At 33.4% G+C, this 17,671-nt stretch overlaps 1 protein-coding gene across 6 annotated transcripts; it reads right to left on the reverse strand.

The window, feature by feature from the left end:
- Window positions 1-73: 73 nt before the first annotated feature.
- LOC105319804 (choline transporter-like protein 1) lies at window positions 74-16,737 on the reverse strand. Of its 6 annotated transcripts, none has more exons than XM_066065630.1 (17): window positions 16,622-16,737; window positions 10,970-11,009; window positions 9,433-9,534; window positions 8,556-8,704; window positions 7,798-8,007; window positions 5,919-6,085; window positions 4,530-4,619; window positions 4,123-4,268; window positions 3,655-3,841; window positions 3,266-3,434; window positions 2,934-3,074; window positions 2,699-2,814; window positions 2,328-2,365; window positions 2,070-2,198; window positions 1,884-1,976; window positions 1,684-1,779; window positions 74-1,357 (listed from the first exon to the last, which is right to left on the reverse strand). In XM_066065630.1, exons 1-17 carry the CDS (start codon window positions 16,687-16,689, stop codon window positions 1,271-1,273), a joined length of 2,028 nt encoding a protein of 675 aa, XP_065921702.1. In that variant the 5' UTR covers window positions 16,690-16,737; the 3' UTR covers window positions 74-1,270. The 6 variants fall into 6 exon arrangements, with proteins under 6 accessions (XP_065921702.1, XP_065921703.1, XP_065921705.1 ...); XM_066065631.1 differs by lacking the exon at window positions 5,919-6,085 and adding an exon at window positions 6,489-6,655; XM_066065633.1 differs by lacking the exon at window positions 16,622-16,737 and adding an exon at window positions 14,333-14,410.
- Window positions 16,738-17,671: the final 934 nt, after the last annotated feature.

Below are 17,671 nucleotides of genomic sequence, written 5' to 3' on the forward strand. Positions count from 1 at the left end.
GTACAAAAACTTGTACAAAGGCACTTTTTGCTGTATCTAAACAGTGATCCCCTAAAAAAAATAATACACCTGGTATATGTTTATTAAAGCATTTATTTTACTGTTCTGAAAAAAAAATATACAGGACTATATGTGTCATTCTTAAATATTATGTTCATAACAGCTCTTGGTTGAACAGGATAGAGAAAATTTATAAACATTATTACTGCACAGCATAAATAACAAAACTTGCAACTTATGTGAAAGCCATACTCTGAATACATATAAACAGCCTGCTTGCACCAGTAATGTGTACATCATGTAAAATATTGCACATTTATCACATCCGTGCATCATTTAAATCATTTTATGGATGCTGATGTATACATGCAAGACATGAGAAGGAAAAAGATGGTTAATGAGTCCGACAACACTGTTGTGTGTTTGTTGTTTGGAGTAAGCTTACTTGGCAAGCTCTGTTTCATTTAGATTACTTACAAATTCATACATTGCAGCTCTGTATGCTCGAGATTCACAATAAGAGAATCGGAAGAATGTTCCTAATTTTTTTTCACATTTTGTTAAAAAAGAATAACAAAATAGACAAAGTCAAATAAAGGAGGTACATATTCTGTTTAGAAAACAGGTGCCCTTAGCATGAAAATTGTATTGTATTATAAAAACATGTACAGTAACCAAAAATATATCATTTAAAACAAAATCAACTATATCAATTCATAAAATACATGTAAACTATCTATTTTTTCATTATTAAAGGCAACTGCAAAATCTATGGCTATTGTAAGAAAATAAAAAAAAATATACAATAAGCTACTATATGCATGATTCTTACAAAGCTAGAAAATAAGTTCATGATTTAATGCACCAAGAATAAATGTAAAGACAAATCAACAACCTCATATAGACACACCTTTAGGATCATACATTGTTTATGTCAATTCACATACTCAAAGGCACAGTACAATGTAAATGAAGCCTTCGTACATATATTATTTTAAGTACACACAACTTAAGAAGGTCAATGTCAGTCATCTACACGGTGTTTAGTTTTGGATACTATTTTTATAAGAGTTACAAATACCGGTAGTATGGGTGGTGCCACAAGTTTTGTACACATTGATATCTGTACAATCAATGACAAGTATTTTTTTCTTAAATCTAGATGACTGTACTACTCCTTGATGACCAACACATTGTGAGTATTGGATCACAGCACAATACCCCGATCAGTGGCTCTTTCCTTTCACCATCTCTCCTCCTGCTGAGCTGTTTATAGTCTGGCTGCCTCTGGACTGGCCGGTTCTTCGTCTCCTTTAGAGATTGCAGTGATCTGATTACTGCCTTCTTCTATATATTTCTACAAAAAAGAACAATGGAGTGTATATCAACTACTATACCAAAGTTCTTTCCCTTTATAAACAACTCTTACTGGGAGGATCCTGCTCTCTGATTGATTTAGCTGCAGAACATTAGCTCTACAGGAATATCCCAGTTGACAGGCCCTTGAGCTTCAAAATTAGCACATGCCAAAAACTTGGAATTAAAACATGTGCTAGATTTGAACTTTGAATCAAAATTCCTTCACCATTATTTGATAATGGCAGCTATGATTGATTAAATTTTTTTGGCTGTCTTAATCTGTAGATTTTACAAGTATATATATATTAGATACATTGATATTACCTGGAGTGACACGCTAGCATAGTATCGGCGTTCGGGAGAGCCATCGTTGATGTCTGTGTCATGGCAGAAACACAACAGAAGAGCATCAATTACCATCTGTAAAACAAAAACATCCAATAATGTCATTCTCTACAAAAGTTCTGTGTCTTCTACGAAGCCAACTACAGTAAGATTTAATATGAATGGGAGAATTTTCTTACCTCATATGTAGAGAGGAAGCAATGTGCGATGAAGTACGCAAAAATACACACAAGAAGCACTGGAATAGCATAGTAGTTCAGCTCCTCCTTAGACTGCAATGCAAATTTGTTGTGTTTAAATCAAAGTTACAAATGATAAAGTCAAGTGGAGATAAAATTATTAAATGTGAATAAAATGAGGCTGACCTTGAACCAAAAGATGCCCACAGCACCAGTTGCTGCACAGACGCCGATTTTTCCTAGAAACAACACAAAGTCTCCCACACTGTTAATGGCAGCCACACGGAGAGCATTGCTGACTAAGGTCATAAAAGCCTGAAATGTCAAAGTACCATATTTAATTCATCAAAATTTACACTAAAATTTTCATTAAAAAAATTTACAAAATTTAATGATCTATCTGCAGTTTTTCAGGAGATACAATGTCTTATAGTTTATGCCTACCTTTTTAGCTGAGGAACAGAAGTTTGTACCTTGAATTGCTGAAATGAAAAAAATATACCAGGAATGAATTTTTCATTGAGAACTGAATCAACATACATGTACTTAATACTCTTATTACTGATCTATACTCAAAAGGTGACACAAGCAGTAAGTATGGAATTGAAAATTTTATTACAACAGTATTGTGATGAAATTTATGGCAATGATATTTAAATTTTCCAGGGGATCTGAGTCATATTTTTGGTAAATTTACTATGTAAATTTGAAATTTCAGAGGGGGCGGGGGGCAACTCCCCCTCTAAATCTGTGTATGTGTACAGGTATGTATTGGAACAGTATATGATTTTATGCAGTGTATATCATCCGCTTACCTACTACAGTATAAGCATTCTGGTTCAGATATTTCAAGCACTTTTCTAGGCACCACAAACAACAAATACAGCACTTCATTGCGTACTGGACACAAGTGTTCTGGGAACCCTTTGTTCTAAAGAAAACAAGAGAAAATATTATAAAAGTATATGAATACATCCCTACTGTATGGAATATACTGTATTAAAAAAAAATTCTAAAACAAGGGGATAATTATCATCCTGACTGACTCACTTTTTCTGCATATACATCAGAATCCAGCGAGGAAGCTTTACTAAAGTGATGATGAATGCTCCAAATGCTACAGATCCAAGATGGTGGAAAATCAAAAGTTTGGTAGACTTGCATATGGTGCAAGAAAGATTTTTTTTGTCCCTGAAATAGAAATAAATTAACAGTAGAATTCATGATCCAGTGATCTGTTTTGTGCTTTTGAGATCTTGTGGTAAATAAATGATGTGTGATTGTAGTTGAATTATTGTTTTAATTATACCACAAAAAGTCTTCACATGGCAAAAGATACTGACTCAACAAGTGGATCTTAATATCAGTACTATGATTGTTACCTAGTGAAGTACCAGGTGGCCACTGCTCCAGATACCACCAGCTGCTGACATGCAATGATGAACTCACTGGTCCAAATGAGACCAATCAGATGATACCACCACAAGTAGGACACGTTCTCATGTTCTGTGTATCTCACAAAGCCAGTCGTCTTGTCCACAGTTGCTTTTTCTAAGAAAAAAAATTTGATACATATTAATCATATATGGTACATACATATTTACAATACAGCAAACATTTTAGCTCAACAGAAAAACATTCCCATTTTTCTCATTCAAAAATTATTCTAAAACAGAAAGGTAGATTGTGAAGGTGAATCATGTGGTGAAAATAATTGACAAACATCTAGCTTCTACAAACTGGCCAAAAGATGATAAACTAATTGGCTTACCCGCTGTGGCGAGGAAGGCCAGGATGATGATCCAGTAGACAAAGAAGAAGACCAGGATGATGAAGGTCCACAGAGGTTGGAGGAGGAGGATGGGGACATCAGCCAGACACTTGCCCGCCTCGTGGAACAGCGTCACTGTCAGACCGATCCGTTTCCTCATCACCAAGATCACCAGCAGCAAAATTACCTACAAAGTCGTACATACATGTGTACCCACATAACACTACCAGCAGTGGAATTACCTACAAAATCATACATTTATACCCATAAGTAATAGATCTTCAAGCAGAAATCATAAATCACTTGTTGTGATGTGTTAATTATATAAAGTAAAATTTTACACTGCTGTTGACAATAAATTAATAAAATACATGTACTGGCTATTCTAATGTTTAAGGAAAAGGGAAATTGACAATACTCTAACGTGGACATGTAATTCTGGACCTTGACAATTTTACTTGTACATACTGTCAGTACAGTAGCAATGATGGAGTAGATCATGAAGGCTTGTTCACTGTCAATGTCCACGTTCAACAGAGGAATATTGTCATCCTCCTTATCGTCTATGAACCTCTTCTTGTCCATATACGTCCACCACAGGCCCGCAGTGCCAGCTACAAATTGCATGGAATCAGATGTTACATAGGTTCATTAACTTCAACCATGTGATGATTTGTAATAGATAACAATTTATTTTAACTAAAAGATATATGTACCAATAATAAGATATTACAGATAATTTAGTGAATTATAACATGTATTCAACTTTATCATACATGTATTGAGAAATGTAATATTTGCCATATAATGAAAATCTTATAAGATATAAATAATAATTTAAATCAAAACAATTTTAGTAACTACAAGGAACTCACCAATGCTTCCTATTATAGCGATGGTGATGATGAACCAAACAATGACGGACGCCAGGAATCTGATCAGAAGGACCATCAAGGCCCCAAACCCTGCAACACCCAGGCAAAGAATGAAATATGGGTAGTGGACAATCATATTCACAAAATATATTGAGAAGCAGTTTATTATCAAACTGTTACAGTAGTTAAAATAATGTTACCGATGTGTAAATTTGCACTTGCAGATAAATATAGAACAGATTAAAAAGAGAATTAACAATATTGAATATGAGAAAATATTCTTTCTAATTTTTTATCCAATTAGATATGATGAATTCACTGCAAAGTCAATACTCAGAAACCAAGACTTCTCATTTTCTTTGTTACAAAGGACAATTCAAATAAGAGTATTATGTACATCAAACCTAGATAATTGCATTTTTATTGATCTAAATCTTGGTTTCTGCTGGCATTGATTTTTCCACTACCTTTACCTTCTTTCATTATCAAATAAAAGATATTTATTGGAAATTAAATTCAGCATTAGACATTCTGCTACATGTAGGGGTGAAGTGAAATAGGGATAAATTTTCATGCCATTAGAACAATATTGCAGGGAATTGATTATGTGATAGACATTGGAGTGTAACATGCAACAAATCTATGTTATCAGTAGATCCATTACTGATAAAGCCAAGTCTGACTGCCCTGGTACTTTAACAATCTGAATGTGTATCATTGTTTCCCTGTCAACAAGATGCAAATAGTCATGCAAACTGCTTCTACACTCAAACCATCAGCCCTAAACATGCAAACCAGAAGACTTTAAAAATCTACTGCAGTTCAAACAACAGCTTAATGCCTATGTGATATTTAATTTCTTTTAAAAGAGAAAATTTAATTTGGATAGAATCTTCACAATTGTTCATAATGCAACTTTTTACACTCTAAAATTCCACTACAATTAGATCAGATATGATAAATTGTTGGGTTTTTTTTGTAGATAAATTGATAAACGTAAGACTACAATCTACTAGCTAACTGTTCCCATCACAATATTTTTTTGCGTGTATACAACAAAAAACTATCTTAATAATTGGGAAACATCCAATGAAATGACAACTTCAAAACAAAAAGTTAACACTAGTTTGTCTATATATTGAGTCAAGTATTGATATGTATGTGTGTTGTATATAGGAATAAATAAATTAATATGAATGAAATATACAAACAATGTATGCCATTCACCAAACTAGCAAGGATCATAACCATTCCCATGTTAGTCTAGGGCGTTTAGAAATATATAAGACATGTCAACAATAAATACCCGGTACAAGGCTTTTATTATGCTACATAGTATATTATGAATGCATGTCCCCCCATAAAAACTACAAAAAGCCGTTCATTTACCTAACGCAACAAAACACAGGATGAGCATTTCCCGCCAGCCTGTCATTAAATCGTGTAAAACTTTTTGGAATAAGTCACTTGAATTTACGAAATCAAAGAATTTGGCAAAAATGTCACCCGCAGTGCTAAAAATCTGCTTTGGCACACATCTATTCAGAAGCGGTTCACTGAAAAATTGACATCATCCAAATCAATAACAAATAAAACAATGAATATATACAAGAAAAGATTAGTGAAAGGTGTGTCATTAATTCAACACAGGAAAGGTCCACAAAACTAAATCCGCATTATTAGTTAAGTCAGCCTTTGACAAAAAATAAAAATATTACAGTTGAAAATGAAATGATAAAATGGTATGTTTAACATAAAAATTGTGCAATGACAGTCTGAATTAATAGCACCCCTTTCATATCATTGGCAGATCTAGAAGAAGGGTCTAAAACAAATGCATACATTTATGGTGAGTGGCTATCAAACGTGGCACTTTTCTACCTCCTTCTCTTGCTCTAGATCTGCCAACGCAACTTATACATCTACATGAAATCATGGTTAACACACAAATCAAAGTACCTAGTGCTACGAAACAAAGGATTATCATCTCTCGCCATGACTTAATGAGGTCGGTTAAGACTCTATGAAAACTATCAAACTGGTTAAAGAAAACCATAAGAGTGTTGAGTGAGTCGAATCCCAGTCTCTTGAGTGATGAAGGGACACAATAGTTGAGCAATGATTCACTGCAATGCAAAACCCAATTTGACTTTTACTATTGCATAAACTAACAATGATGTTGTTATCCAACTATAAAAGAAAATCATTTTATAGTGATTGTTGTACAGTGTGGCATTACTATATATAAACTTTATCTTGGCATCTTGTTTTCTGAATGACAAACTAAACAATCATTTAAGCCTATTCAGATCTACAGAATTGTTTCATTCAGCAATTTTATATTAAAATACAAGTTACAAGTAGTACAATACAAGACAGTCAATGATGGATCACATTACCGGTACTTTAGGAAAGAGATTGTAGACAAAAAACAGTGGTTTTGGGTTTTATTTGTTTAATGGGGGGGGGGGGGGGGGGGCTTACAGATCTTAGCTAAAACACTAACACTATTTACCGGTACAAAGTACTAGATGTACACAATCAATGCTTATAGGTCAATTTAGTTCTGAATAAATCTATCATAATGATTGTCAAAAAGTATATTGATGCTGCATAATACAACTGCAGCCTCCAAATGAAGTAGCAGTACATCTGCTATCAATACAATATTGGTTTGTTTACATTGATCTACTGGCTATAGTGTCTACCAGGTTAATTAATGGTATAACAACTGCTAGTTCATTACATGAGTATAAAAATTGTCAAATGCAACTCATATAGAGACTAAAATTAGTGCAAAGATTTTAATAGTTGGCCAACACAGTGGATATAAATTCCATTAAGATACTACTTAATACGATACTTGAAAATTCAAGTGAAAATGAATGATATGTATTAGAACTAGACCATTTGAACATGAAAAGTATAAGATTTCATAATTGATCATAATACAGTGTAATGTAATTGAACATACACTTATATTCAGAATGTTGCTAAGAATCTTAAATAAACAATGATCTACTAATAGAATGTAAGCTCATGAATTTCAATGCACTGATAACCATGAATTCCATATATATAAGATATCAAATACAAGTAATTCTAAAACTTTTTAAGTAAACATAAATATTTTTATAAAGAGAAATATAAAATATATGATATCCATGAAAAACTTCATTCCAAGAGAAATTTCAATTAAAATTGACAAAAGTATTTAGACTGGTAAAATGTCTTTACTACTGGTAGTTTTTTTTATAAGAAATCTTACCTGGCAAACACTCTACCAGGACATATTCCTTTCTTCACAAGGTCGTCTGAGTAATCGGTATCTTTGATGTCATATCTACACAGGTACGAGCCCTCTGTCACTGCGAATCTCGCAATATCCACAGTGGTGTTCAGATCCTGGCCCGGGCATTTGTTCACACACAGCTTCATGGAGTTCACAGGATCGAGGATGTCTAGTATGAACACGAACCTACAGAAAAGAAAATAGCATACAACATTTTTAATTTTCAAAACCTTGGTGAAAAGGTGAGAAAAAATGGTATGATAAAGAAATGTATGTTAATGACAAATGTAACCTGTTATACTCTATAGCATAATAAGTACAATCTATTGAAAGTAAAAGCAAAGATACAAATACGCTAAAAGCACATTGTTGTCATACCTACATCTGTACAACCTATGCCCTACCCTTACTGCATTGTTACCATGCCTACAACCTATGCCCTACTTTGACTGCATTGTTGTCATGCCTGCAACCTGTCCTATGCCCTACCCTTACTTCAAAGTTACCATGCTTACAACCTATGCCCTACCCTAACTTCATTGTTACCATGCCTACTGCCTATGCCATACCCTTACTGCATTGTTGTCATGCCAACAACCTGTCCTATGCCCTACCCTTATTGCATTGTTACCATGCCTACAACCTATGATTTACCCTTTGTGCATTGTTACCATGCCTACAACCTATGACTTTCCCTCTTTGCATTGTTACCATGCCTACAACCTATGACCTACCCTTTGCCCTCCATGTTCATCCCTGAGAAGGACACATTCTCCACTGCCTTTCCTGTGTTATCTTCATCACACGTGTTACCAAAGCTGTCGTATCCATACACAAGTCTCCAGGCATCTCCATGTGTGATAGAAAAGGCTGCTATAAATATCTGTCAGTAAACAAAAGAGGAGAATTAAAATCATTCAACACCAATATAAATTCCTATGGGAACCAGTTTAAAATAAACTATCCTTCTTTAGATTACTTCTATAAACCTCTCAAAACATACATCAAATGAAGCTCATCCCTTCAGGTACATTATCTCTTTCTTTAAAATTTATAGATAAAAATGCAACTAAGATTTCAGAAATGGATTCCTTGATTCTCTATGGAATAATTCTATGCAATCAAAGAAGTCAGGTTCTTATGTGTACATTGGGATAAAATGTCCATACAAGAGAAATCTAGTAATTCAGTTATAAAAAAGATATATAACACTTGACCAATTTCTGATCCATAAAATATCAATGTGCAAAGCACATGCATGGAATGTTATGAACTGAAAAACAACTATCATGGTAGATAGATTGATTTTGGTGCTTAATACCGGTACATGTATTGAGCTGTACGTCAGAACTAAGACAAGATTTTAAACATCAAAGAATTTTATAAGAATATTGACTCTCTTTATATACCCGGTAATAATAAATATTTACACTTTTCTTCAGAAATACAAAATCCTGCAGTAATTATAAAGACAGTGTACTCATCTTTATTGCCCTGCCAATACCAATTATTGCCTTGATACTTTGATAATGGCAATTTTGAATGAAAACCCCCATATTCAATATTCATGGAATATAAAATGTCAAATGTAATATCTGTTTGAATACAAACCATGCCAGCCCAGAAGAGAACAAACAAAATCAGAATGATGATGTCTGTGCATCCTCGATTTTTAATCGGATTTGTAAGATCGGCTTTATCTTCCGCAGAATCCTGTAAAAAATTAAAACATGGCATTGACAACTCCAGAGCTGCACAAACACACTGATGCAATACCTTAATGGTCATAAAATGTTCAGCTCTTGTTTAGAAAAACCCCTAAACTCCATAAAATTTACAATATTTGATATGTTTACTGATCTTATAATTAGTTTCCATGGAAACCAGGGACAAACTGGTGTAGATGCAAATTACCTCAGGTTCTGTTGAGACATTAAATGTAATATAAGCAGTGTTCCGGTCTGGCTTTTTAGTGGTGAGTGTGAAGCTTTTAGGTCGTACAAATATAAAATATTGATGAGACAGAGTGCTCTTGTCACAAGGCCCAAGGGAGTAATGATCAAATAATTCCCAATTACCAGAGAGGATGCAGCCCCCAACCACTGAGCTATTTTAACAAAAATTGAGCTTCTCCAAAACCTTGGGGTTAATCGATTGTTTCCTGTTTTAATTGTATGGGTGTAGTTTAAAAGCAGGTTTTAAATGAAATACCACGTTGATTGATGAATTTGAATTTTTAAAGGCATTGAAAATAATTCTTCCACAATTAATATTAAATATTCAATTAGTAATTAGTTAACTTGGAATCATTCAACAATCATGGTTGATTGATTGATTGATTGATAGCTTCTGGCTGATTAAAAAAATACTGTAAACATATTACATTTGGCTGTGTATTCTATTTAGCGATTTTGGTGAGAAAAGGCGTCCGCTATATCAAGTACATCACTTAATCTAAAATATTTAAACATTATTAAGTAGATACATACGTACATGCAGAAATGCTCTAAATCAAATCAACACTATTTTGTTGAAAAATCATATCCAGCCAAATATCATACATGCTAAATATAGTATGTTTACAGTAACCTAGACTCTACAGGGAATTTGACTTAGTTTTCAAAATGCTACATACTGATATAAAGCTTTATTTTTTATTCTTTCTGACCCAACATTTGACTGATCTGATCTTTATATTGATCAAAACCTCAGACATGATGGATGGCTTTATTCCCACATGATTGAAAAAAATATCACAAGCAAGGTAGGATTTATATGCAGTTTTCTATTCAAATGAAAAAGAAGACCAAAAAATAATTCTAAATATCATCCAACGTATTAAGAAAGGAAACAGAAAGCAGTTAAAGGTTGGAGGCTCTCCCAATCCATGTTCAAAAGTGCATAATAAAACTCCAAGATCCATAAAAGCAGGTGACCTCAACATTTAAGTATTAAATGAACAAGTTGGACAACAGTTAATAGTGATACCTGAATAAGGTGTGGCTGAGGCATGAACATTTAATTTGCATGTTTATTTAAACTAATATTCTCTGTAAAACATTACAGTTTACTACCTGGTAGTATGTATGGTATATACTGGACAGGTGAATATTCTGAAGCATAAACCTTCTATTAACACAGAACTTACCTTCCCAGAGCAACAGCCACACATCTCTGTGGTTTTCTTCCTACAAAACAAAACAAAACTATGTCACATTCTTGACACAATTAAGCTCATTGCACATGTTCCACCCTATTACCCATTCAACTGCCAAACTGTTTCCAGTATTTTAATAGAAGGAAAACAAAACCTCGATCACCATACTTGATATGATATAGTGCTTTAATTAGGCAGATAATAAAACTACCTGGCTAAACCAAATTCCCCATCAATCAATTTCCAAGTTTAATATCCATCTAACACAGAAGCTATCAAACTATATGCAGAAAAATCATTTCTTATGATAAAAAACTTTCATACAGAGTTATTCCAAGTGATTCTATTAATGCAAAAAAAAAAACAAAATGGCATAATACCTATATGAGGGTTCAAATTCCTTCTTCTGAATCAAAACAAAACAAACTGGTGTTAGACTGATTCTTGTTACCCACAGGCGTTGTGCACCTTTAACAGGTTTAACCCTCCTTCATTAATTTTCTTCCTCCTTTTAACAATTTCATACACTACTTTTCATTAATATTGCAAATAAGAGTAGCCATTGGAGGCTGTACATGTTTCGTGGTGAGCTTGCTGACTCCTAGCTTTTCCAAGCAGAATTGATTTTCCGAGTCTTTGAACATTATCCTCAAACAATCATTCATTATAATTGTCTCTAGGACCTACTACATGAAGTCATTAAGAGTCATTTACTGTAATCATATTTCGCTGTGAAGTGCAGTGAAAGCAATCAGGGGGAGAATCATTGTGGGTGACAGTAGAACGGTGTCATGTGCCCAAGAAAGTACCCAGGAAAATAACAATATGGAAACATTTATTTCTTATAATAAGATAAGAAATTTGCTATAACATATTGTGGTGATGCATAAAACATGTACCTAAGTAAAAAGTATAAAATGAGGTTGATTTGTAAATACAGTTTTTTCAAATACATATGGACCTCAATGCTATTTAAAACTGATTTTTTTATCAAGAGAATAATTTTGTTATGTCAATACAATCTAACAATAATATACTATATAACAGAGAATTTGAGGGAATAAACCATATTATACATCATATGCATAGTCAGTATATGTACTTGTATGCATCCTTGCTGCAATAACATAGCAGTTTCTTTTTTTTATCTGATGATATTGGGTGGGGAATTCGTTAAATTATTACCGGTATAATGTAGGTAGCCTTCATACAGTAGATGTTTACCAAGGGATGATAAAATTACCAATTTGTACACGTCTACATATGTTATGAATATAGCAGCTGATGGCAGAAGCACCAAATCTCTTACTTCTGAGTGCGACATAGACAATTGATATGTCTGATGACTCTCAGGAAAAGATAAATCAGCGACTTTTTCCAGTCGGAGTCCTGTGACAGTTCCAGTATATTTCTAAGAAAATCAATGCCTATGTAATATAATCAGGACCCAGAGGTGATGATAAAAAGCCAGACCCTGACAAAGGAAACACAGATCTGGCTAATGTAAATCTGGTTAGCCATTCACTTCATAGTTATTCCAGTATTAATGATGGAAACTGGGTGAATGCTTTCCAAGAACATTACCCACGAGAGGAAGGAAAGTGATGAATTTCTCACATCCATGATACAATGACATGAAGAGTATACAACAACGTTAAATCAATTCATTAATTAAAGATCAAAAAACTTTCCTCAGCATGCTTGCAGTTGTTTGCACGTACCTAGATTCTACTTTGGGAAATTCTTAGCTTCAGCAATAAATCTTTGCTAATCATATCTTCAGATCAAAAATTAAGATAAATGGCATTGCTTTTGTTCCTGCTGAGTTAAATTTTGCAGATTTTGCATATTTTGGCACTTACAAGTCAAGACCAATCATAAATGTTATGTAATGAGAAAATTTTCTGCATTGTGATTTCAGTCCAAACACAACTTAAGCATTGTGTATTGATTTCACATGGACCAGAGAAAAATGTCTGCAGCATTGAGGCTTTTAGTCCAACCACAGATGTTTAAAACATTTCAGAAGAATAATGAAATGCTTTTGATCAATGAGGTATGCCAATCTTACATTAACACAGAAATTTTCAAGCAAAACAAAAAAAACCTGGGCACTGACTCATAACTGTTTAGAAATTCAATTATCAATAAACATCCACAACAATGACTCTAATAAATGCAAAAAATAACAACAAGGCAGCTAGCTTACCTCCCAATGAAGAAATGCTTGTAAACTTAATATTTCCTGTTCTCTCCCACTTCACAGTCTATTTCTCTCTGTGTTTACTATACCATAACAACACTGCCCTTAAGAAACATTCCTAGTGCAAATCGCTTGTCATCTTATTGATGGCCCGTGGCTCAGGTTTTTTTATGCCCTGCCCACGTTAATTTTCAGTGTCTTTACCGGTGAGTTCCGATTCAATGAAGCAGTAAATATCATGAGAAGTCAGAAACTTGTTATTCTGAGTCATTCACGATCTTTCCGTCAAACTTGGAGCTACTCAGCCTGAATGACGGTCTATACTTGTATTTCCTTCCATGCAATCATGCTTTTAGGAAGTTATGCAAAAGACTACACTGGTATTGGAGTTTTATCAATTATTTATCTCTTTGTTTACAGTCACTGCAGGTTCCCATCATGTGCTAAAAAATTAATTAAAGCTGGGCCTAAATGATTTTATTGATATTCTGATGCTACAGTCTTGCGATGCAGTTTCAAAACATACAAGAAAATTTTAATTATCTATCTATAAAAGGACCTGCATTTAGACATATTTGTACTGGGTACACTGAGGTAACTTAACACTGAATGAATGAATAAAATACACATAGAGCAGAATCCTTAGAAAACTTAATGATTTTCAAAAACATTGAGGGAAAAAATTCTGTGCTTATATGTAATAAGATGTTTTGGTTCTATATAAAAACATCAGTATCAATAGAATCGTTTTGTTTTAATACTATATAATGATAATCTGGTTTGGAGACACAGCATAAGTTTATTACCCAGAGTGAGGAAGTAAGATATATATTACAAGTAAGTAGGATCTTCTAAATAACACGAGCAACACTTGTATGTATTTATTCTGAGCCTCTTCCCCATTAGTTCCATATATACATATGTATCTCTAAAAAGTTGTTTGTAAAAGTCAGAGGACTCTGTCTCCAATTAGAGTCTATATAAGACAATGCTCTCTAAGAAGATACCATCATTTCTTGTTCTTTAACCATGCTGATTCAATCTTAATGCATTTTGCATAAATCTCAATAATGTTATTTAATCAAAACTCATTAATGTTATCTAATCATATAAACGTTTACTCAAACAATCTTTTAAACATCATTTCCTACCTGGACTTCTATTAGACTGCACTTTTCAGTTAAAAGTTAGTTTCAGTTTCTATTCTTGATCCAAGTCATATCTCAGGGTTTTCCAACGTGCTTACAGGTAGTTCTCCAATTACAAGAAAATTTTAAAAACAATGTAAAATTTGTTTCACAGTTTGTCAAGTTAGCATATATTCAGAATGCCAATATGTACATGTATATAAATGTACATCAAAAATATAATGTTCATATACTGGTATTTATTTCTCATACAAGTTCTGACTCAAGAATAAGATCTGTGCATTGCTGAGTTTATCAAGGTAATTCCAGCCCATAGTCTTTTGTTGTTTAAGAATGAAGAATGAATGGAACATATTTATCACTGTTGATGACATGTTTCTTTAAAAATAAAAAATGAGATCTCTTGTTTTATATTTTATAGCAACCAAATATTGTTTTACATGGATAATGTCAATTTCAGATGAACAGATGAAGTGAATCTGAGTTTATACTAGTACATATGTATTACATGTATTATGTTCATTTTGATAATGTTGATTGTTTCATCTATGAATATTGAATACTAATACGTAATATAAAGGAAAAAAATGTTATTTTCATTCAGATCGATTCTAATCATATCATACAAAGAATTGGTTATGGCAGTTTGTACCTTCTTACTAAATTTTATGAACAAATCAATGCATAAGGATTTAATAGACAGATCTTTACTTTATTTGATAGCCTATACCAAAAGAAAACAATAGGTATAAGTATTAATGTAATAAACTGATTATTTATAATCGATTAAAAAAATCTCAAATTGATAATCATAAATCGACCATCTTTCCCACTATTCATCGATTAAAATTTGATCACCAGGACAACACTATAAATGACATTGTTTGGGGTTTTAAATAACCCCCCCCCCCCCCAAATTCATTCTGGGTAGAAAAAATGACAAGAGTTATACCCCTTTTCTGTGGAAACTGACAGAAATGTTCTATGCACCAAAATGCATATGATACTTTCTTCTCTTCTATATTCATTGACTTCTTACTTCACACATTACAGAAAAGTATTTCTCTTGCAATTAGTTTTACATTATTTCAGTAAACAATAAAATGATTAGACTAATTTTTCTTAAATTGCCCTTTAAGGTTCTCTCTCTCTCTCTCTCTCTCTCTCTCTCTCTCTCTCTCTCTCAATTATAGACTAGACAGTATTGAGTAGTCAATGACTATTGCTTCTAACTGTTGTTGTTGAACTTGATAAATACTGTACAATACCTCGACTTACCAGTAATCAATTTTCAGCACTTAATGATGAGAAAATACATGTACGACTTGATTGACTCATGTTTTAGCAAATTCTTGCATTTCGCCAAGAAGAATAAATGCTTGAACATAAAAATCAATCTTCTGAGAACTGTATAACAATCAAAGTTTGTTTCATAAACTAAAATATCTGGCTAGGTCCATTTGCAAAAAGTTCAACATGTTGTGAATAACCATCTTGCAACCACTCTGTCAGAAAACACCCTAACATTACTTCTGATTCATCTCTTGCAAATTCAACTTTGCAAAGTAGCCATTGCACTAACACAACTTTGCACAACATGCTACTGCATTAAGCAAATTTGCACAACTCACCATGACACAAACACAACTTTGCAAAACCATAGCCATCACGCTATACTCTGTCCCAAGATATTCTGGATTCACATTTGGCTTAATTGCTTGATATTTATAAATACCTCAGGGTTCAAACGATGTTCACTCAAAAGTATGAAAAATTTCCAAGATTTCTCAGTCGAAACCACAAGTTGTTTGATGGAACTCATTTTGAACATACTATTGGCTTTTGAAATGGCCCTATCTGGACCCCATAATAAACAAATATTTTTTGGTAAGTTTTGCATACTAAAAAAAAACTCTAAATCACATTTGTTTGACTTGAATATTCCATAGCTATTATTTAATGTATGCACGTACAACCGAATTAGCTTGATGGTGCAGGGACTTATGTTATTATACTATAACTTTAAAAGTATATACGTCCCTGGGTTGACAATCTTTGCACTCCTTTCCTATACTATAATAGCGGAACGAAGACCCCTTGGCAAGGGAAGATGTGGGTTGACATACGATTCTAAAAAAATATTTTCACTTTCGTTTGTTTCTGGGGAATATGTCACTGTTAAGTATTTAGCGCAATTTCTCAATTTGGTTTCCTGTTCTCATAATACATTAGGCCTACATACAATAAATTTACAAAATGCACGCAAAATTAAAAAGGCGTTAGCTAACTTACCACTGATAATATGACTGCTTTCGCTGTTTTCGTTCTTTTAAATAGTTTACCGTTGTCGTAAAAATCATAAATTATTAGTTTAAATCTATGCTTTAATAAAAGTCATCTAATAAAATAAATGCACTGATATGAACAATAACATGTAGATATTATGAAACTGACATAATCGCGATGCGTCTCAACGTTACACTTTACGACATTAACTTCAAATACGGAGTTGGCCAAAAGTCAAACCCAATGTCGATCAAATAGAGTGAACTGACAAATATAGAAAAAGCGGCTTATTTTTCGAGTTTAATGGACCAGTTTACCACAGGAATAGTTTTTTTGTTCATATAAAATATATCACTCTCTTCAAACAAGTTTATCCGGTCGTTGAGTTTTCTCAAGTCAAATAAGGTTTTATTGGTTTTTAGCTCACCTGAGGTATTCATAAATATCAAGCAATTAAGCAAAATGTGAATCCAAGATATCTTGGGACAGACTATAGGTGAGCTATTCTAATCACTTTTTGTCTGGCGTACGTCTGTCTGGTTGTCCGTCCGTCTGTAAACTTTTTACACTTTCGACTTCCACTGGACTGGCCACTTCAACCACACTTGGCACAAAACATTCTTAGATGAAGCTAGGGGATTCTAGTTTATCAAAACGATGGGCCACGCCGTCTTTCAAAGGAAAATAATTACGAATTGAAAATTTGTTGGTATTTTTCAAAAATCTTTTCAAAGGCAGATCGGCTAAAAAAGCCGAAATTTGTGTGAAAGCATCCCCAGGTAGTGTGCCGGATTGAAATTTGTTTAATTCATGATCCCCTGGGGTAGGGTTGGCCACAATGGGGGATATAAATTTTTACATGGGAATATATCATGTATATAGAGAAAAATCTTTTTAAAAACTTCTTTTCAAATAGGCCAAAAAAAGCTGAAACCTGTGTGGAAACATCCTCAGGTAGTGTAGATTGAAGTTTGTTCAAATAATGATCCCCGGTTGTATGATGGGGCTGCATGGGGGTGGGGATAGTATTTTTACACAAGAATATAAAGAGAAAAA

The sequence above is a fragment of the Magallana gigas genome, chromosome 7 (assembly GCF_963853765.1).
Source record: "Magallana gigas chromosome 7, xbMagGiga1.1, whole genome shotgun sequence".
NCBI classification, from domain to species: Eukaryota; Metazoa; Mollusca; class Bivalvia; order Ostreida; family Ostreidae; genus Magallana; species Magallana gigas.